Raw genomic sequence first — 22,569 nt, 5'->3', positions numbered from 1 at the left:
TTTTACTTATTTTGTTAAGCATGCATTTGATAATATACTAAGTATAAACATGATTATTAATACATGAAATAGATACGAATCAAAGGGAACATTAAGACAGGGATGGTAGGCATGTTGGTGTGCTTATGCACGCCCCTTACAGACCTCTTAGGAATGGGGTGAGGTCAACAGTAGACAGTCTGATGTTAAAGTTTTTGGGGTTAGTGGAAGAAACCACAAAGTCAGATAAAGTATTCCAGGCATTGAGCACTCTGTTGCTGAAGTCGTATTTCCTGCAATCAAGTTTTGTGTGGTTTACCCTGAGTTTGTATCTATTGTGTGCTCGTATTGTTGAGGTTGAAGCTGAACTATTCATTGACAGGTAGGACATTGCAATGGATAATTTAATATACTATAAAATTCATAAATTTACTATAAAATTTATAAAATTATAAAATTTATGTAGATGATAGAGAATCCAGGCCAGGTGTGGAACTTCACATGTTGCTCAGATATTTGAATCCATTTTCCATTGCCATTGACACAATAATAGTTTTCCTTATCAAGACAACCAGTATATATGACAGTTGCTCAAATAAATAAACATACTGTAATATTGTTACAGTGTTCGCAAAGGAATAGGAGACTACAATAATTTGGCAGGCTGCTGGAGACAAATACCACTGTAAAAGCTATATAAAAGTAGATCCAAAATTAGGCCATACTGGTGTCATTTCTAAAATATGGCTTCCTTACTAATAGTATCTTTCATTATATCTATTTAGGTTTGCATCTCCAAGTGCAAGCATATAAAAGCATATTCTCTCCCTTCAAAAAGTAGGACTTCTTTTTAGCCTAGATATTAATTCTAAATTGTAACTTGAGAAGATATTCTCCCCATTCTTCCTGCTTACACACATACAGGGAGTCCTTGACTTATGACCATAACTCAGCCTAAAGTTTCTGTTGTTAAGTGAGACATTTTGTTAAGTGAGTTTTGCCCCATTTTGCGACCTTTCTTGCCACAGTTGTTAAGTAAATCTGGCTTCCTCATTGACTTTGCTTGTCAGAAGGTCGCAAAAGGTGATCCCATGACTCTGGGACACTGCAACTGTCATAAATACAAGTCAGTTGCCAAGCGTCTGAATTTTGATCACATGGCCAAGGGGATGCTGCAAAGGTTGTAAGTCTGAAAAATGGTCATAAATCACTTTTTTCATTGCCGTTGTAACTTCGAACAGTCACTAAATGAACTGTTGTAAGTCAAGGACTACCTGTACATTGTTCTAACATCTGCATCAACGTGGGTTCTATTTTCTACGTGTTGCTGATAAATCAACAAGAAACAAAACATGCTTTTGACCAAATCTTTAACCAATTTACAGACCCCTCACATCCTGGACACAAATTGTTTCAATTCCTTTCCTCAAAATGATGCTATAGAGCACTGCACACCAGAACAACTAGACACAAGGACGGTTTTTTCTCGAAAGCCATCACTCTGCTCAACAAATAATCCCCTCAACACTATTTAAAAAGTCTGCACTACTATTACTATTAATCTTCTCATCACTCCTTATCGCCCATCCCCTCCCACTTGTGACTGGATGACTGTAACTTTGTCGCTTGTATCCTTATGATTTATATTGACTGTTTCCTAGTATGATTTGATTGCTTATCCTATGACTATCATTGTGTTGTACCTGATGATTCTTGACGAATGTATCTTTTCTTTTTATGTACACTGAGAGCATTTGCACCAAGACAAATTCCTTGCGTGTCCAATCACACTTGGCCAATAAAGAATTCTATCCTATTCTTCTATTCCAAGCATAAAAAGAAGAGTGAATGAACAAAGAAAAGGAAGACGAGAATAAACTAGCTAATTAACTAACTAGATACCAGCTCTTAATGTTTGTAGACTTCTGTAATGATGATTTATGATGGGAATGGGTTGCAAAGGAAGAAATGGAGGACACCATCCTCCTCCAAGCAGATGCTTTTCTTCTTGATAGAGAAGTCACACTCTGTGTGATGAAGAAGCTTTCCTGCCTATCTAGTTAACAGTAACACTCGCAAGCTTAAACAGCCAAGGATGTTTGTTATACTTTGCTGTGTATTTTCTGATTTGTTCCACTGAAATAGTTCACATTCTGTCATCCTCCTGGCTTGGTGTCTCACATCTTCCCTGATCTTACTAGTCCCTGGTTCCATCAGTTGCATGTCTTCCTCAGAGGTCACCATGCTATGGCAGGATTCATACCTTATGCTAAGCCACAAACGTGGCTCTTTTGCTTTTGGCTTTGCCTGGTGTTCAGACAACGCGGCTTGGAGGTCAGGGCCTATAGCACAGAATTCTGTCTGAATAGAAACCGTGGGTCCTGTTCATTGAAACAAGGTTAAACACCACAGCTCAACTCAAAAGAAGAACCCAGTCTCATTGTGCAGGGCCAGGTGAATATTGGAGAATGGAAGGGTTGGAATGCAGCTTGGAGATTAGAGGAACCCACCACTGGAGCACTCCCGAGAAATGGCCATTTAAGCGTGCGAGTGTTACTGTTAACTAGATAGGCAGGAAAGCTTCTTCATCACACAGAGTGTGACTTCTCTACACCATCAAGTCATTCTTCCGAGGAAGCCTCTTTCATTATTAAACCACTCTTACCATGAAGGTGAGGTGGACTATTAGCTCAGGAAGTCTATTTCCCATGCTAAAGAGGTATCTCTTTCGACAGTCCCACAAGAAGACACTCCCTATCTATCGTGGTATTCAAATTATTTTACTACCAGTTCTGTAGGCACGGCTTGGTGGGCGTGGTGTGGCTTGGTGGGTGTGGTGTGGCTTGGAGGGTGTGGCAGGGGAAGGATATGCTGCAAAATCGCCATTCCCTCCCTACCCCACTAACCTGCTTTCCAGCTCCGTTCTCCTGTGCAGGGCAACCAAAGGAGACCCAGCCAATCAGCTGGGACTGGGGAGGCGGAGAATAGATGGGGGCGGGGCCAGTCAGAGGCGGGATTTGCCGGTTCTCCAAACGATTCAAAATTTCCGCTACCGGTTCTCCAGAAGTGGTCAGAACCTGCTGAACGCCACCCCTGCTTCCCACCGGTCCAAGAGTGATTTCTGAGGCGGTTTCTTTTCACCTACAGCTCAGAGAGCACCAGGTCCTATCGACGGATTAGTAGCAGCTCGATGGGTAAATTTTCCAGCAGCCCTCTTTCCCCGCAGAGCCCCTGTTGCCTGGAAGAAGGGCCTCTATGCAAAACTGCGGTGCCAGGGCCAACACCTCTGCCTGTGCCAACGCCAAGAAGATTTGCACCAGTGAGTTGTGGAGAGACAGCAAGAGATCGTGCTTTTGTTTTTTGTTTTTAATAGTTTGAGCAGTCTGGAGTTGTGGGGGGGGGGTTTTCTCCTTTCAACCCAGCACTAGCCTGGTATCCCTGGGCAGCCGTCTGGGCTCGGTTATAGATGGGTATCCATTTCAGCCTTAGAGCTGATGGCAGCGATTTCAGAGAGCCAGGGGGGACAGGGACGCGGTTGGCCTTTTCCTCTCCAAGTTTCAAAATAAGAACCCATGCCAAGAGGCAGTGATGGATCTGCCATGTGTTTCGTAGACCGTAGCAGGCATAGAAGTAATACTGTGTTGGCAAGTGACAGCCATTGGCTTTGAATGCCCATTTGTGTGTTACGGTCCCAGGATCTGAAAGGCTGCCCTGTCAATTATGACACATATGCCGATGTGTCAATTTTCCATTTTTAAAGCAATGACTCCTCCAGCTAAAATTGTTGCTGTTCATTTATGTCTGTGCATATAAAATATATGAGTGTCCCTACGGCCAAGATTATCAAAGAGGAGACAAAGACAAAAAAAAAATGAGAGCCCGTTTAAAAAAAAATCAGACATAGTAACAACTTGTGACCTTGAACTGTTGAATCATCAGTTCAGAGATATTTCCTTACCAAATTCCTTAGTGTAGCAGTCCCCAACCTTTACAGCTTGTTGTTAAGTAAGACATTTTTGTTCAGTGAGTTTTGCCCCATTTTACGACTTTTCTTGCCACAGCTGTTAAGTGAATCACTCCAATTGATAAGTTAGCAACATGGTTGTTGAGCAAATCTGGCTTCCCTATTGATTTAGCTTGTCAGAAGTTCGCAAAAGGTGATCATGTGACCTTCGGCTACAACAACGGTCATAAGTATGAGTCAGTGGCCAAGCGTCTCAATTTTGATCAGAGGATCATGAGGATGCCACAAAGGTTGTTAAGTGTGAAAAATGGTCATAAGTCACTTTTTTCGGTGAGGTTGTAACTTTGAATGGTCACTAAATGAACTGTTGTAAGTCGAGGACTACCTGTAGTGCATCCTGAAGGAACATAAAGACCACCACTGCCAGAATGACGTGAATATCACACCCATTAAATCTTTAGGAATTGAGTCTTGACTTTTCTTTCAACCTGGGCCCAAATGTATGGACTTCTCCCAGAATTTTCAGCGATGGCTTATGCCAGCTGGGGAACTAGAGATATTTCCATGCTTTGTTTCCAGCACTGGCCCATACGCATGTCCATCTTTTTAACCAGTTCTCACAGCTGCAGCCCATGAAGAGGATCAAGGCCCTTTCTTCCCCTGTAGACTCTCCCTTATCCTCTCCTCCCTGCATGCCCTAGGATAGAGAGGGGATGGGCCTGGGTCTTCCTCTGACTGCCCAGCCGGCCTCTGCCCTTCCCCAGCCTCCTCCACAACCTCCAGAGCCACACTTCCACTCCCTGTTGGCTGTTCCTCCTCTCCCTCGGAGTCAGTCTCCAACAGGGCATGACATTCTGGGAATTAAATACATTGCCTAGGCAGTGCCCTATGATCAAAGCAACTTAAGAGAAATTTGTTGAAAGTTCATTAGGGCAGAGAACAACCCATGCTACTATCCTGCAGATTTGTTTGCACCCAGCGCCCGCTGTCACCTCCCTGCCTCTTCCGCCATAAAAGCCACCTGGGGAAGCAAGGGATCGTATCATAAAACTGATAGCGACTCTTCTGCCCATCACAGGCCAAAGGACGGTTAAAGCGAGTCAAGGCTCTGGCTGACTGTAAAGGGGACAAGGCCCGCGAGCTGACTTTCTCTAAGGGCGAAGTCATCGTAGTAACACGGGAAGAGGACGAACAAAATTGGGTCAGTATTGCTGCTTTTCCTCACCGGATTAGTATAGAAATACAATTTTTCTCTTAGATTCAGAAGAGAAGGTTGTCCTTTAGAGAAACCTCTTGGGAAGCATTCTTGCAAATGTGAAGCATTCTTCACATTTTCATCTAGATTATGATTTTTGCTCGTCTTCCCTTCCAAAATTTATCTTCTGCTTACCCGCAGCCCTTGACTTAATATCTCAGAAGTTCATTTTACCTTTAGATCACTAACTTTCAAGAGCCACTTTGGGGAGAAACGAGAGCTAAATTTTCAACATGCAGAAAGAGTAAAGAAAATGACCTTGATGGAGATGTGCATAAGCTTTTGGCTAGTCAAAAGGGGATGAAACGATTATTGAGTCCAGAGCAGCCAGAGAACAGTTAGAAGTGGCTCAGAGAGGCACATCCCTCATTCAATAAATTATAAGAAAATTGAGGTGGTTGAGCACAATCAGACTTGCAAGATCCTGTTAAAAATAGTTTTAGCTTTCCCATAATTTCCTTGCTTGGCTTACCCAGAGCCACTGACAACAATGCTCCAACTTTCCCGATTGTGAAATTCTCATTTAGGGGTCTGGGTTAGAGCCATTATTTTACTAGGCAAATGAAAACAACCTGCCAGCTTTTGCAACCATCAGCCTTTACATCAGGTTTTGAAACACCAGTCCTAATTTGGTGCCTTCCAGATGTGTTGGGACTAGAACTCCCAATGTAACTAGAAGTTGCCAGCTTGGAAAAGGTGAACTCAATAATAAATGAAGTAGGAGGGCTAAACAAAACCTCCCCGGGCAACTGAGAGAAGTGAGATGTACAATCCTCTTTGAAAATAGTGATATCCTTGATACCAGGTCACACTTGGAATAATGCATCCAGTTTTGGTCACCACGATGTAAAAAAGATGTTGAGACTCTAGAAAGAGTGCAGAGAAGAGCAAAAAGATGGTTAAAGGGTTGGAGGCTAAAACATATAAAGAACAGTTGCTGAAACTTGGTATGTCTAGTCGGATGAAAAGAAGGACTAGGGGAGACATGATAGCAGTGCTCCAATATCTCAGGGGCTGCCCCAAAGAAGAGGGAGTCAAGCTATTCTCCAAAGCAAGAAGAAGCAATGAATAGAATCTAATCAAGAAGAAAAGCAACTTAGAACTAAGGAGAAATTTCCTGGTAGATAAAACAATTAATCAATGGAACAACTTGCCTCCAGAAGTTATAAATGCTCCAAAACGGGAAGTTTTAAAAAAGAGATTGTATAACCATTTGTCGGAAATGATGTAGGGCAAGGGTCTTCAAACTTGGCAAGTTTATGACTTGTGGACTTCAACTCCCAGAATTCCTGAGCTAACATGACTGGAGGAGAAATTCTGGGAGTTGAAGTCCACAAGTCTTAAAGCTGTCAAGTTTGAAGACCCCTGGTCTAGGGTTTCCTGCCTAAGCAGGGGGTTGGACTAGAAGACCTCCAAGGTCCCTTCCAACTATTCTATTCTGTTCTGTTCCTATTCCTATTCCTATTTTGTTCTGTTCTATTCTATTTTCTATTGTATTCCCTGCTTTTCCCAAGCCTTTTTCCTCTGCTCAAAAAAGGGAATTCAGCAGAACCTCTTGCATAGCTGCAGATCTAATAAAGCAGGGTTGCTTCACATCCAGTTCTTGTCATTTTTCCCATGGGAACAAACTGGGATCAGAGACTAACGTGCATCTACTTTTTATCTGTGGTTTCTTGTTCTCATGAGATGTTTTCCTTCCAGGTTGGATTCATTGAAGGTGATGGCACAAGGACAGGTGTCTTTCCTTCCAACTTTGTCCAGCCATTGCAAGACTGAGTGGACCCAGATTGGTCTTCTCTGAAAAGAGGAGGCAGCATGATCGGTTCTGGAGATGGGACAAGGTGTGGAGGCTTGCTGGATCTCCATAGAGCCTGGTCTTCGTGGGATGTCATTTCTTTATTCAGTTCCCCGATAACGTTGCTAGAAAAAGATGGTGGAATCTGGCTTTTGAGACTCTTTTTTTTTTTTGTAGACAGAAAGGGGAGGGGCCATGGATAAAGGACATATATGTCAATATGACTTGATGGACCGCTTTTCATCCCTTCAATCGTTCGGGGGGTAGTAAGTGACATTTATCATGTAATGTAGAAGCTCTACTACCAAATCGTCTTCTTTTGCCATTGGGTCTCATTCAGATTGTTCTATGCCCATTTTGAGCCATGGAAGAATGGATCCGAGTTCTTCAGTGCACCACTTGATTTAATACCAGTTTCCATGTCAACAGCCATGAGGGAACAGGAGTATTTAGAAAGTAGCTTTCGGGAGGTGGGGATTGCAAAGGAATCAATGCTGAAAATTGTTTGGGAAGCCTTGAGGGTTGGGCAGGGCTGCTGTAATCCTTGCTCCAATTGTATGAGTCACCTTTGTGTTTTGTTCATGGGGAAACAATTCATCTGTTGCAGAATATATGACTCTCTGCGATAGAAGATTCTGGATTTTGTCTCAGTCTGGTTGACGTTGTTGTTAACTGGAGTCGAATGGATCTCCACTCAGCAAAGTAATGCCACCTGTTTTCCTCAGAATCTGTCTCCCTTCTAGGGCAGCTCTACTAAACAACTTTTCTCTAAACCAGGGTCCCCAACCGCCGGTCCGCGGACCGGTGCGCAGAACAAGCCTTACCGGGCCGCTGGTTGCTGGCGCCGCCATCTTTTTGTAACAACCATTTCTACCGAAAAAGCTACCAGAAGCGCTAATCTTTTAAAACGGAGCGCCGTCATAAAAGATGGCGGCGCCCAGTTACGCGACCGGGCGGCGCCAGCTGATGTCGGAACCGGGCGGGCGTCCGAAAGGTTGGGGATCCCTGCTCTAAACAACTTCATTAAAAAAAAAAACACCTCACCTTGTTGGGTAAAAACCCCTGCTGTGCAAAGTTATTTTAAAAGTACTGCAGGCAAGAACAGAGTGTCTGAAAGGGACAAGGGGCCATTTACGAAACCTGCAAAAATAATAATAATGAGACAGCACGTCAAGCTTGCTTGTGGTCCTCCGCTATTATTTTATCTGCTCCGTGTTGAACATTATACGTCTATAATTTGAAAGGGCTTCTGACATGAATAGCGGATAAAAATCTCAGTTTTCAATAGCTTGAAATTTGGAAACATTTCAAGAGGCTTGCTGATTTAGAAAAAAAAAGCACTGCTATCCCAAGCTTCATTTTTGTTGTTAGAAAAATAATGGCCACATCTAGATTAAAGAAACTGAATGTAGATATCCATGAAATTTGTGGGCTGGGGGTCCTGACAAATTCTCTCTGAATCCACTGGGGGTGAAATGCAGCTCACTTCATTTGAATTCAGCCTTTTTCCTAAAATGCCAAATATAACTTGAAGTTTTCTCTACCTCTCGCTGAGCTCAAGGAGAGGGCACGAGGGTTTTGGCTAAGTGAAAAAAAAATGGAACAGAGGAAATCCAGCTAAGATAATCCAAAGTTACCTCTCCATCACTAAAGTAAGACTTCAATTTACCTTTGAAAAAAAAAAGGCTTGTTAAATTTAAAATAAGGATGGTAACACAGGTAGTTCTCAACTTACAACTACAACGGATCCCACAATTTCTGTTGCTAAATGAGACACTTGTGAGTTTTGCTCCATTTCATGACCTTGCTTTCCACAGTTGTTAACTGAATCATTGCAGTTGTTAAGTTAGTAGCACGGTTGTTAAGTGGCTTCCCCCGTTAACTTTGCTTGTCGGAAAGTCACAAAAGGTGATCACATGAACCCGGACACTGCAACTGTCCTAAGTGCGAGGCAGTTGCTGAGATCTGAATTTCGATCAGGTGACCTGGGGATAGTGCCATGGTTGTGTGAAAAATGATCGTGCCACTTTTTTCAGGGCTGTTGTAACTTTGAACCAGGGGTGGGGTATTCAGCCGGTTCGCACCGGTTCGAGCGAACCGGTAGCAAGGATTTGGTGTGGGTCGCCGAACAGGTAGTAACTTCTGGCTGGCCACGCCCCCGACCCAGTCGCTGGTCACTCGCTTGCCCTGCCCACTTGACGCTAGCCCGCCCAGTCACACCTTAAGGCAGGGGTGTCCAACCTTGGCAACTTTAAGACTTGTGGACTTCAACTCCCAGAGTTCCTCAGCCAGCTTTGCTGGCTGAGGAACTCTGGGAGTTGAAGTCCACAAGTCTTAAAGTTGCCAAGGTTGGACACCCCTGCCTTAAGGTATTTCTTTTGTCCCCCCCTCCTGACAATCAGCTGTTCCTACGAATTCCCCTTGCTGACTTACTGCTTCGCCCAGGAGGCTTCCCTGAGGCCCAGAAGGCCCCAAAACAAAGTGGGGTGGTGCTGTGCCCCCCCAGGCTCAGTTTTCTGCCTTAGGGCTCTAGGGAAGCCTTCTGGGAGCAAAAACACCTCCCCAGGCGGCTTCCTTGAGGCACAGAAAGCCCCCAAAATTGGGGGGGGGGGCAGTTTGCTGCAAAAAAAACAAGCAAAAAAGCCACACCCACCTAGTCACATGGCTATGCTGCCTAGCCACACCCACAGAACTGGTAGTAAAAAAAATTTGAATCCCACCACTGCTTTGAACGGTCACTAAATGAACTGTTATAAGTTGAGGACTCCCTGTAATGGAAACAGATGTATGTATGTCCCTTCAAATGTTACTTCTGAACATGTGCAGCTGTCTCAAAGCTTTAGATGTTAACCAAATGTCCTGGAATGTATGCCATCATGCAAAGTGCCTACGTGGTCATGAAACATTTCGAAGGTCTGCTCCTTAAGAGGTTAAATCTCTTTGTGTCTTGGATTTTCCCAATCTGGTTTGACCAGTTTTCAAGGCTCAGACTTTCATTCTACGTATAGTTTATTGTTTTTTTCATTCACTTCTTGTGCAAACCTTTCAAAGTCAGGTCTTTTGCAAAATCCGCCAGTTTGTAGATTTATTGGAAATTTGCAAAATTAAAAATAAAAACAGAATCAGACAGAGAGAAAAGCACTGTGACAGCGAATGCTTGCTCATTTTAAAACAGTAAGAGGCTGAACTCACTGCACACAACACGATCTCAACAAACGTGATTTTAAAATGTTATATATATATATATACGTATTATATATTGATATTATATAAACATTGTTAAATGGTCTGGATAGAAAATTAGACTGATGAAAGGTGTGTCTTAAGAACAGTGCCACAATCCCCATTTTCTTGAGGTCCTATGAATGAGAGGAATTGCCATTTTTCTTGTTCATGCAGAATTAATCACAATATAGAAACGTCTGGCAGTTCAGATACATATTCAGGCAAAAAAACTGAAAACCTACAGAAATGCACTTGTGGGATACTAAGAACAGGTAGAAGGAACTATGAAGAAATATTTTAATGACGAAAGAGTCAGTCTCTATGTACAAAGGTTTATGTAACAAAGCCTGGCTTTGGACTTTCAGATTATTTACCTAAAGTTTTAGTTTCTTTTAAAACATAAATCCTCTTAAGGAAAGAGGAATGAGAATATGAGAAGGAAATGGTAGTTATGTACAACATTCTTAAATAACAAATAGCTTTCTTTTTTGGCAGGAGGGCTTTTCATTTCTTCCTGATTGCTGTGTGTCAGAAGTGAACCTCTTAATCATATATTTGGGGTTCTGTAAGTGATTTTGAAAAAAAAAAGATATTATGGATTAATTCTGGATGCAGAAGACTTTTGCTTATAGAAATGACAGTTGTACAGATAGTCCTTGACTTAAAACACTTCATTTAGTGACTGCTTGAAGTTACAACGGCACTGAAAAATGTGACTGATGACCCCTTTTCATGCTTACAACCATTGCGACATCCCTATGGTCAAAATTCAGAGGCTTGGCAACTGACTCATATTTATGACGGTTACAGAATCCTGGAGTCATGTGATTTGCAACCTGCTGACAAAAGTCAATGGGGAAACCAGATTAATTTAACAACCATATTATTAACAAATGCATCAATTCACTTAACAACTGTGGCAAGAAGGGTTATAAAATGCAAAACTCACTTAACAATTTCTCACTTAGCAATGGAAATTTTGGGCTCCATTATAGTCGTAAGTCGAGGCCTACCTATTTCTAACTGTACTGTGTAGCCCGGATTATAGTTGTGACAGTGTCAAATGGCCTTATTGTGGCATTTGATGGCATTAGACATTCATCCATATTTGGGGTCTGCAATGTCTACGAGAAGCATTGGTTCTCAGTATCTTGAGATCAACGTACCTGCTTATTATAGAATTCGTACACTCAGTTATTTTCTTGTGTCCAGCTAACTTGCTGACGAAATCCCAGGGACAAAACTTTGACAAGAGCATGGCACATTTGAAAGCGTGCGTTTGTCCTGAAAATGAAAGCCCCATATTAACCATTTTATCAGATTTTCTCTGTTCCACAGAACAGTCTGAGGTAGCAGCTCATTTTTCAAACGGCATTAGTTTTGCTCTAAAATGACTTCCGACTATCTTCAGCAATTTTGAAGGAAAAAAGCATCACTAAATTGACTCAAGCATGAAGTGCCATTTTAGCTCCAAATGCTGTGATGAAGCTGCAGTCCACATCTGCATATTTTGAGGGGCTGCCACAAAGAAGAGGGAGTCAATCTATTTTCTAAAGCACCGGAAGGCAAGCAAGAAACAATAGATGGAAACTAATCAAGGAGAGAAGCAACCTAGAACTAAGGAGTAATTTCCTAACAGTGAGAACAATTAACCAGTGGAACAACTTGCCTCCAGAAGTTGTGGGTGGTGGTTTTTAAAGAAGAGATTGGACAATCATTTGTCTGAAATGGTATAGGGGTCCCTGCCTGAGCAGCGGGGCTGGACTAGAAGAACTTCAAGGTCCCTTCCAACTCTGTTATTTTGTTATCTTGAGGCTTAATGAAATGTCCTTGTGCTTGGATCCTGGATGGTCCTTATTCCAAGATACATATTCCTGGAGACAAAAGGGTAACTGTGAGGCTCTATGAATCAAAAAAATGAACCTTCCTATATTCATTGCTTTTCCTAGATAAGGTTGTCCAAAATTACAACTATAATTATCTGTTCAGATCAGAGATATGATTTAATCTCCCAGTGTTTAGGGATTTAGATCCATCATCTTTAATTTAGCATAGATTAAAAGTGGCCAAAAATTTAAGAATTGAGAGGATTTAGGCTGTTTTAATCCCTTATACCCAGAGGCCAATAGTTTGCCAGTGTCAACTCATTAAAATATGTGGTTAACTAAACAGTTTCTTCTTAGCAGATCATGACACATGATTCATCTTGTCTGGGCTTGGAAGCTAAGCAGAGTCAGGCCAGGTTAATACTTGAATGGGAGACCTCCAGGGTTGTTGGCTAGATGTGAATTTGGGGGAAAAGTGTCCTGGAAAAAGGTAATGGAAAACCACTTCCATCTTCTTGTGAGAAAATAATATAGACAAGTCTATGACATCATCAGGAGATAAGCTTGAATCAGAGATCTTCTCCTTTCTTTCTTTCTTTCTTTCTTTCTTTCTTTCTTTTCTTTCTTTCTTTCTTTCTTTCTTTCTTTCTTTCTTCCTTCCTTCCTTCCTTTCTTTCTTCCTTCTTTCCTTCCTTCCTTTCTTTCTTTCTTTCTTTCTTTTCTTTCTTTTATTTTCTTTCTTTAAAAAAACACTTTATTACTAAAATCACAGATTAACAAACTGCATTTAAGAATAATGTACCACAAAGCAGCTCTTGGGCTTGTCCTTTTAAGATTGCACATCACTTTTGCAGCAGAATTTTTCTTGCTAGTCGCCTCTGAAAGGTGTTGCAATCTAGTAGGAATTTCTGGAAAGATTAAGGGACTTCTCAAATTCTTCCTTGGTAGAGTATGCAATTCTGGCATTTGTTCAGTGTGACAGCGGTGCTGTGTGTGTTTGCATCCACACACCTTCTGTCATGGAGAATTATTTGTCAAGCGCCAGGAAAATTAAGAGAGCCAGAGAGTTCAAAGGTATAAAGATTTATTGCAAGCTGTCTACAAGAATCTGAACTATCAACAGCCAAGGGAAATTAGCGGGAGATAAGAGTAGAAGGAATTCAAGGTGGGCTGGATTTAGACCTTTTATGAGTGCAAGGGGACTCATGACTGATGATGCATTTGACCCCTCCCTTGGGTTCATCCTGGCCCTCTCCTCCACCAGTGATTTTCAACCTGTAGTCCGTAGACTCCTGGAGGGTGGGCTGTGATGTCACAGAGGGTCCGCAAAGACTTGAAGCAACCTTATGATTTAAATCTTGAGTTAAGTCATGGTGGTCTGTGGCCACAAAAGGTTTTTAAAAGGGGGGATCCATGGTGAAGAAAAGGTTGAGAGCCACTGGTCTACACCAGTTCATTCCCACGGCTGGTGCCACGCTTCCATTCAGTCCCAAGGAAGGACATTAGGGGAGAAGTCCTGGGAGATTTTCCCCCCCCAGATTTGAGAAGGGTGAGTAGCCAGGAAGGCTACAGAACGAGAGGAAGCCATTATTATAAGAAACAGTTTCAACAATAGTTGCACTCTCACTCACTTACAAAGAATCCCCAAGAATACTGACTGAGAAACAAAAATGAAAGAGAAAGGGGGAAGGAAAATTGTAGTATTTTTTTCTGGCTAACAGATTTTATTAAAAAAGCATCAACTTTCATGAACTAAAGTCCACACATTTAATCCTATGTTTTTAAATAAGATTTATTAATCAGTAATGGTGATACCGGATTCCTTCTGATATTTTTGCTCCTGTGAATAGAGTCACCTTGTAGGGGAGTTGGGTGGCATAAAAAAATTAATAAAATAAAATAAAAATATATCAAATGAATGAATAAAATCTTTCCTATGATAAGAAACAAGCCTTTTTAACAGGCAAGAACACTTAGAAATTGAAAGGCAGATTTTTATACTGCGGTAATACAATTAGGACTGCCTTCTTTCTGATATGATTCGGCAGAGGGCAGTGGGCAGAGGTGCTACATTTGCTAGTTGCAAATGCTTAAAAACGAGGGTGTCTCATTTCCTTCGTGTATATTGCAAGATTTATTCAGACTAGAAACTTGCAAGAATATTGGTTTTCTTGAAAAAGATCTTTTGGTATTTTGACTGGTTTGCTGGACCCAATTATCTCTTGCTGTAAAATGAAATTGCAACGAACAGCAATTTTGTGGTCATAATGCATTAAAAAAACACGATATTTTCTTTCTTTTTTATTACTGAACGTGTCATAACAAAAATGCCCTTTTGTCCTCGATTTCTAATAAAGTTTTAAAATATATATAGAGTGGCGCTGCTATGTAGTCCATTATCATAGATTTATTCAAAATTCTTGTGTCTTAATTGGGTTCTGTATAAAACTCAAGAGAAACATAACCAAGTAACAGCTACATTCCCAGTTTTCACGAAAAAAAAAAGCCTACAAGATTAAAGAGAGCTTTCTAGATAATGATCAGAACTCCATTTTAATCATGGACGTTTGACCTGTTTTGCTATTTGAATTAATTGCATTTAAATATCTCCGTTTTGGAACAAAAGTCTACTTTCTCAATTCTAAGTGGAAAACATGTTTGTTTTATACTTTTAGGAAGCAACTAATAGCATTTGGCCGTCATGGGCTAGAGATGTCTAGGATGAACATCAAGATCTCTGGGGAAATATCCAAGTTGTCTTTTGGGAAGAGATCCCCCATAATTCCAGTGTATGTGGCTTATTTTGCATTCAAAAGACCCTGTCATCTTCTGTCACTCTTCCAGCTGAAGGATCTCAGAACTTCCTTACTCTGGTTACTAAATTAAGATCCTGTCTGGATTAACACAGTCTGCTCAATAAACCACTAAACACTTTGTGCTAAGTCACCCTCCACCCACTCAGCACATGGGATGCGAAGTTGAAAAGGTGTTTTGAGACAAATATCTCCTTAAAGAAGATGCATCTTGCATAGGTTCACACGAACAGTGTGAGATCTTGGAAATGGGCATGTTTGAATTAAGGAAGTCCTGACAGGTTCCCTCTTTCCACCCACCTCCCCATGGCATTTTTCTACCTTTGGATCTGAAGCACAGCACATCACCTGGGCACCTGTTAAAAGTTTACATTTAACCTGATAAACCTTGACAGCTTGAAGATATCTGAACTTCAATTCCCAGCATGCCAGCTGGAAAATTCTGAGTAGGAGAAAAAGAAGCAGAAGTTGGAGGAGTCAAGAGAGGAACCAGTCTGGAGTGGTTATGCTCACACCAGCAACCCAAGAATCTGTGGAATCTGTTAACTCTTATTTTGCACCAAGTTAATGTTGACATTAAGTTGACTAGATTCTTGTGTTTAGGCATTAGCAGTAAATCATCTTAGCTGGAACATAATGTGTGGTCCCGGCCTGACATTAATCTCACTAAATTGGCACTAGATAAGAGTTAACCAAATTCAAGATGGACTTGGATTATTTAGTAGAATGTAAGGATTCTAGGCTGATTCCTCTCCTGACTCCACCCCTAGGCTCCATGTCTGTCTCCTATATTCTGGGAGTTGAAGTCCGTACATCTTCAAACTGCCATGGTTGAGAAACATTGTGATAAGGGGTGGGATTGGTTGAACCAATCAGACAATCTCCCTCTCAGGCTACAGAACTAAAGGGAATGTTCTGAATTTTCAGAGGCTTAGGAGCCATAGAGGCAGGAACCAATAGGAAGGTGCAATCCCTTGCGTCATTCACTTGGCCTTGGGTACAAAGGTTGCATATTTTCTTTTTCCAAAGAAAGCAGGTTTTTACCTCTTCCTGGGATGTATGCAAACTTCTTTCTTGTGATGGCATTTTGTAAATTGGCTCCTCCTGGAGAGGGAAGAAGTCAGGATTTCCAGACAAAATTGGCTGTTTGGGAAAGACAGAAATAACGGACTGTTGCCAATTTGCTGAAGTTTCTCTCTCTGTGTGCATGTGTGATTGTGTGGTGTGTGTTGTTGTTGTTGTTCCTAATAATCTAGCCCTGAGGATTCTGGCAACAGCTTTTAAGGGTTACATCCACACCTAGAAATGCATTGGATGAAATAACTCAGCACCATACTGTTGTAGTTTTTTGTTGTAAACATATAAAATGTGACTCCAATTAATATGAATTGATAAAGTTTTCATATTGTTGCAGTTTCCCACACTATTCTTAAACTTCTTGAAAAGTGTAGCATTATTTATTACGTCTGCATTTCCTTTTCTGCTCAAAAGACTGAATTTTGACTTATAAGTGTAACACTTTGGGAGATTCTATTTAAGTTTGTGGTGTGTCATTTTTAAAGGGTGAAAGATAACTGGGGAAAGGTGTTGAGAAGATAAAAGATCCCTGTTAAATGAAATGTGACGAAGAAACTGAACGTTATGGTTCCAGATGAAACAGTAGATTAGGGTCTGCCCAATTTCTTATCTGATAAAGGGGTGGTAGCCTCTATTGCAGGATACAATTATTTAATGAAATTAATTAACAGAATCAGCTAGGAAGTGACTTCTCCAGGATCCTAAAATTACTGGGTTTTTATGGAAAAAGATTTTGGAACTCTACCTTCATTTCAAAGTAATCAGAAAGGAATTAACTCTTCCATTTTAACTTTATAAGAGACTGAAGGCTATGTGAACAGAAAAAGACAACATGATTCTTGACATATTGATCTCACTCGGCTAAAAAGAGTTGGAAAATTCAGTGAAGTTTTGTATTGTGTAGAAAATTCCTTGCTTTTGCAAGAGTGGGCACAGCTGGAATCTTTGGGGAATATTTTTTTTTACCCCTGGATGTGTTAATAGTTTTGAATGTACCTCTCATAATTCCCAATCAGGATCCATATTGATTGAGAATTCGTTTATGTGTTTCTCTATAGTGCAATTGTCAGAGTAGGAAAATTTTGGCAAAGTGGACCTCCGATATTATAATGCAAAGGATGTAGGAGAAGAGCAGGCAGGGCCTGGGGATGGAGTAAAGCAAGTAATGAGTCTAGAGTCCTTACATTTCTACAAATGTCTAAGTCTAACCCCTCAATCAATCAATTCACTCTCATCTATCACCAATTTAGTGCTGACTCTTAATTGACTAGATTGTTTTCTATAGGCACGAGCAATAAACCATCTGAATTGGAACTTACTGTGTGATCCCAATTCTTCCTGCCTGACAAGAGCAGGGGTCTCCAACCTTGGCAACTTTAAGACTTGTGGACTTCAACTCCCAGAATTCTCCAGCCAGCCTGGGGTTGGCCAAAATCTCCCATGGGGACCCGTTCTGTGTCTCAGCCTCCCCTGAGTCAAGCTGAGAACTCTGGGAGTATGATAGAAGACAATATTAGTACTGAGGGTTGAACGTTTGAGCCACAGTTGAAGAGGGCCCCAATTCAGTGGTGGGATTCAAAAAAATTTACTACTGGATCTATGGGTGTGGCGTGGCAGGCATGGCAGACGCAGGGGAAGGATACCGCAAAATCCCCATTCCCTCCGGACTCCTGGGGGAAGGTTATTGCAAAATCCCCATTCCCTCCCCACCCCACTAACCTGCTTTCCAGCTCTGTTCTCCTGGGCAGGGCAACCAAAGAAGAGCCAGCCAATCATCTGGGACTCAATGGGAGGCAGAGAATAGATGGGGGCGGGGCCAGTCAGAGGCGGGATTTGCCGGTTCTCCGAACTACTCAAAATTTCCGCTACTGGTTCTCCAGAACTGGTCAGAACCTGCTGAATACCACCTCTGCCCCAATTTTTCCCCTAAAACAAAGCCTCTGATCATTGCAGGGCCATTTCCTGAGAAGTGATGGTATCACCAGAAGAATGAAGCCAAAACTTTGTGAAATGAGGTGGGGAAGCGTCCTCTTATTTCTAAGGTTTTAAAACATTTAAAAAACAACTTTTCTTTTTAATGTTTTGGTGAAGATAGGAGAACTGCAGATAAAAGTCACTGTGCTGGAGAAGTTAGAAGGAGATTAATTCTAGGGTGGAAAGGAAACACAGACTGAGTCAAGATCATGAAGAATAAGGGCACTTCAATGCGGGGAAAAAAAGATTACAATTTCAGCAAGAGCCTTTTCAGTGGTGTTGTAAAGCCGAGTACCAAGGAAAATGAAGCGATGTAGAGATACCCTCAAATGAATGCAGATCTGGTTACTGAAAGTACCATGGATTGATTGGCTCTTGAACTGATGAAATTGTTGGAAGTTAACACCCACCCCTCTCCTAGGAAAATGAAATATTTTAGGATATACTAAAAAGGCAGGATATTTCCTCTAAAAAAGAAAAGTAGAAACTCAAAGAGGCAGAAACTCATCCCCTCTCCACTTTTGCTAATGGGCCAATGTATGTATGTGTATATGTACATGTATATGTATATATATGTATGTATGTGTATTCTGTTGTGAGCAGAGGAATGTAGTACTCTTCTCGTGAAATACTTCTGGACTCGCTCAATTGTATTAGTGTCTGATATACATTTCTGCTACCGGTTCTCCAGAACCTGCTGAATACCACCTCTGCAAAGCATGTATCTTCAATTTTAATAATTAAGAGAACGGGTGTGTCAAATTAGGTTATAAATAGAAAGACTCCAAACTTTAAACAATATTGTTTGGAACTGCCTTCCTCTTTCTCTCTCTCTCTCTCCTCCCCCCCCCCCTTCCTTCAAATATCTAATTCAAATTCTGTCAGTCAAAGTGTATCAACAACCCCATGCAACCAACCAGGTGCCAATTTCCCTTCTAAAGTTCTGTAACACAACTTTTCACTAAGGGACCTGAAACCAAAACCAAAACCAAAACCCTAGGCAAGCTGCAGCTCTTGATCCCATCATGGCAGGCTATAACTTTAACTTCAAAAATGGGAGCAAGGGAATATTATTTCTGATTTAGGGGAAGGGGTGTAGAGGGGAGGGTGTGCCCCATTCCATTGAAAGAGAGCCTGAGTCACCTTGAAGGCCTATCCCAGGGGTCTTCAAACTTGACAGCTTTAAGACTGGTGGACTTCAACTCCCAGAATTCCTCCTCGTCAGGTTAGCTCAGGAATTCTGGGAGTTGAAGTCCACCAGTCTTAAAGCTGCCAAGTTTGAAGACCCTTGGCCTACCCTTTCAGGGCAGCATTTCTGAACCCTGGCAACTTTAAGACTTTTGGACTTCAACTCCCAGAGTTCCTCAGCCAGCTTTAGGGCAGGGCTCTCCGACCTTGGCAACTTTAAGACTTTTGGACTTCAACTCCCAGAGTTGAAGAGTTGAATTCTGGGAGTTGAAGTCCACAAATCTTAAAGTTGCCAAGGGTGGAGACCCCTGCTTTAGGGTTGTAAATAGCATCGTAAAAGGCAGCTGTGTGGGCAGCCCTCGCCTCCTTCAAACCCTGAAGCGGATCCCGGGAGGCCACTCCCGAAAGATCTCCTTGCTTTTAACCTCCACCCGGTGGAGTTCTCAGCACATCCCCTTCGCACGTGGTCTCAAACACCGCCCATCTCGTCCTGCCTGTACTTTTTTTTTCCCTGTCTCTCCTTTTTGCTTTCCACCACTTGATCCTTGGCTCCTATATTTAGCTCGTCCCCAGGGTGCTATTTCGACTGCATGGCAAGTCGTTTATAAGTCCCTGGCTCGCCACTCCCCCTTTTCCTCTCTTCCCTTGGTCCAACTTGTAGTTGAGTTAGCGCAAAACAAACTTTCCCCTTTCTTTCCCAAACTCCCCCTTTTTTAACGCCACAAGCACTTTCCCTCTTTCTTCTTTCCCTACATAAACAATCCGATCCCCTCCTCAACCCTTAGAAGTGTTTTGAAAACAAGAGACCCAACCTCGGGGGGCGGATCATCATTCCCCCGAGCTGTGTTTTGATCCATACGTACATAAACAAGACACGTGTCTCTCTCTTTGGACCTCGAGCGTGTGGACGGACGCCCGATTGGACGGCTTGAAGCCATGGGGCAAGCGGAGGAGCTGATCCGGACGGCCAAAAAGTTGGATAAGATGGTGTCGAGGAAGAACACGGTAAGGGAAACAAAATAAAACTTCGTACTACGTGTTTTTTACGTTGCGCTTTTTGGCTGGCTCGCTCCTTCGCTCTTTTGCTACCAACAATCGCGTTTTTCAGGCTTTGGGGGAGGTTTGTGCAATCCGCGCCGTGGGTTGTTTTTCAAGTCGCTTTCGGTTGCCCTTCGGAGGGTTTGCAAATCGTTCAGCAGGCGAAGAGGCGTAGTAGCGTCTTTGGAAAACGCGCGGGGGGAGGGGGAGGGGAAGGGGAAGTGGTTTTACATTCATGTAACCTTGGCTGAGTCAGTAGTAGCCATTCACTCTGCGATCTCCTCTACTTACTTGAAAGTTCCAGCTTTTTTTCACCCCACCCCACGACACCCCATTCCCACTTGCGTGTATTCAAGCTGAACTCACATCCGAGTTGCAAGTTAACTTTCAGACCGAGAGCCTCCTGATGGCGGAAGGGAAGGTTTTGGGAAACAGGTGCTTGGCAAAGGCTGGAGCTCTTAAATTTGATCTTGGGGCATGGCTCCTAACGCAGGGATAGTGTGGGAGAAGTAGAAATAACAGCAGGAGGAGGGAAGGGGGGCCCTGTGTGCTATCTGCTTTTGGTAAGGTGGAGTGGCCCACATCCCTATTTTTTAAATCGAACATGACACCACCCAGCCTAAAATTTTGGAAGACACCAGGCCAATGGGAACCCTTGGGTGAAGCAGGAGGAGGGCTTCTCCTATGAGTATAACAGAGTTGGAAGGATACCGGTACTTTGGATACCTTCTGGTCCAACCAACTGTTCAAGCAGGAACCCCTATACAATTTCAGACAAACGGCTTTTCCAGCCTCTCCTTAAAAACGTCCAGTGTTGGAGCACCCACAACTTCTGGGTGGCCAGTAGATATTTACTAGCAATTACGATACTAACCTAGATTATTTGTTGGTCATATTCAAGGTCTCAGCTAAAGGCCCTTGGAGATTGAGAAGGGAGCAAGATGTTAGAAGTGTATAATTAAGCTACAAAATCTATTTTGATTTGAGCCAGCAGGCAGGAGGAGGCAGTCCTGCTTTTCTTCCAGTAGTACATGTTTCAGCTTCATCAAATGTTTATTTGCCCAACCTTGGCTGTATGTAGACTTTTCCGCTGGCGTTGGATTCAACTTGGTTCAACAAATCCATTCCAGGGCCTACTCTTCTTACAACCTTTATTCATAGTGGGTCTGGTTACTTTGTTGCTGATAATTGATATTTTTAAAATGGTTTTATATCTTGCCTTTATTATTTTTACAAATAACTCAAGGCAGTGAAGATATCCAGCACATCTTCTTCCTCTTCCTATTTCCCCCACAACAACAACCCTGTGAGGTGAGCTGAGCTGAGAGAGAGGGACTGGTCCAAAGTCATCCAGCCGGTTTTCATGGTGGGACTTTGCTTTGGTCTCCTGCTTTCTAGCCTGGTTCCTTAACCTCTAGACCAGGGGTGTCAAACTCGATTTCGTTGAGGGATGCACCAGGGTTGTGTTTGACTTCAGAGGGCTGGGGTGGTGTGGCCACCTCGACATCACTCGTGTCGGGGGCGCCTGTGGTGGCCCAAGTGCTCAGCCAGCAAAAACAGGCTCCCGAGCTCCGTTTTCGGCTGTAGTGGTCTCCTGCAACCCTCAGCCAGCAAAAATGGAGCTAATGAGGGTCGCATGTGGACTTCCTGAGTTCCATTTTTTGCTGGCAGAGTCACTGCAGGCTGGTTTTTCACTGTTTCCGGGTCAGCCTCATGGGCCAGATCTAAGCACCCTGTGAGCTGGATTCGGCCCGTAGGCCTTGAGTTTGACACTCCTGCCCTGGCTGGGGAATTCTGGGAGTTGAAGTCCGCCAGGCTTAAAGTTGCCAAGGTTGGAGACCCCTGCTCTAGACCAAAGTGACTCGCTCTTCTATCACTATCCAGACTCTATTCATAGTGAATGAGGTTATTTCATTGCTGATAGTAATATTGTTGTTGCCTAACCTAGGGATAAGCCAATTGGAGGTTAAGAATTATTCCTGACCCTCATATTTCCTTTTTGGTCTCTCAGAAGTCCCACTAGGCATGGCTGTTGAGAATGCAAGACAATTTATTCCATTTTTTTTCATACGAAAAAGAATAAATCCCCAAATAGACAAATGACACTTAAAAAACAAAAACAAATGCCAGCTTTTCTCCAGAAGTCAACTCTCACCTATAAATATGATGTGGTCTGTCTCATTTGTGCCCCCTCCTCAAAGGGTGTTCCTTGGCTTCTGGAACCTATCCAGACTTAACAAAACAAACAGGATGATGTACGGAAATTCAGAAGAACATATAATTCATCTACTAGATTAAACTGGGGAGGCGTATCTAACTTTAAATGCTCACACTGGGCCTTTTCAAAGGTTCAATTAAAAAGACATGTCTTGAATCTGAAAGCAGAAAAAGAAACTAATTGACACTTTGGCAAGTAAAGAACAGAAGTTGTCCGC

At 42.4% G+C, this 22,569-nt stretch overlaps 2 protein-coding genes and 1 long non-coding RNA gene across 3 annotated transcripts in view; 2 read left to right on the top strand and 1 right to left on the bottom strand.

The window, feature by feature from the left end:
- The window catches only part of ASAP3 (ArfGAP with SH3 domain, ankyrin repeat and PH domain 3), a 98,630-nt gene extending 91,006 nt beyond the window's left edge, over nucleotides 1–7,624 (top strand). The window contains exons 25-27 of the mRNA XM_087970702.1: nucleotides 3,127–3,298; nucleotides 5,022–5,144; nucleotides 6,900–7,624. Coding sequence (XP_087826828.1) covers nucleotides 3,127–3,298; nucleotides 5,022–5,144; nucleotides 6,900–6,974 — 370 coding nt within the window. The 3' untranslated portion in view covers nucleotides 6,975–7,624. The remainder of the gene's footprint in view (nucleotides 1–3,126; nucleotides 3,299–5,021; nucleotides 5,145–6,899) is intronic.
- A 396-nt stretch (nucleotides 7,625–8,020) lies between these two features.
- LOC148129892 (uncharacterized) lies at nucleotides 8,021–20,249 on the bottom strand. The gene is made up of 3 exons (XR_015750464.1): nucleotides 20,144–20,249; nucleotides 11,385–11,502; nucleotides 8,021–8,133 (listed from the first exon to the last, which is right to left on the bottom strand). It is a non-coding gene; the product is annotated as an uncharacterized LOC148129892 (long non-coding RNA).
- Nucleotides 19,593–22,569, top strand: part of TCEA3 (transcription elongation factor A3) — a 38,626-nt gene continuing 35,649 nt past the window's right edge. The window contains exon 1 of the mRNA XM_026676110.2: nucleotides 19,593–20,101. Coding sequence (XP_026531895.1) covers nucleotides 20,033–20,101 — 69 coding nt within the window. The 5' untranslated portion in view covers nucleotides 19,593–20,032. The remainder of the gene's footprint in view (nucleotides 20,102–22,569) is intronic.

Source organism: Notechis scutatus, chromosome 8 (assembly GCF_049901735.1).
Source record: "Notechis scutatus isolate UNSWTSFEM ecotype Mainland chromosome 8, rNotScu1.2, whole genome shotgun sequence".
Taxonomy (NCBI): Eukaryota; Metazoa; Chordata; class Lepidosauria; order Squamata; family Elapidae; genus Notechis; species Notechis scutatus.
The sequence above is the reverse complement of the archived record's forward strand: the minus strand, read 5'-3'. Positions and strand labels throughout refer to the sequence as shown.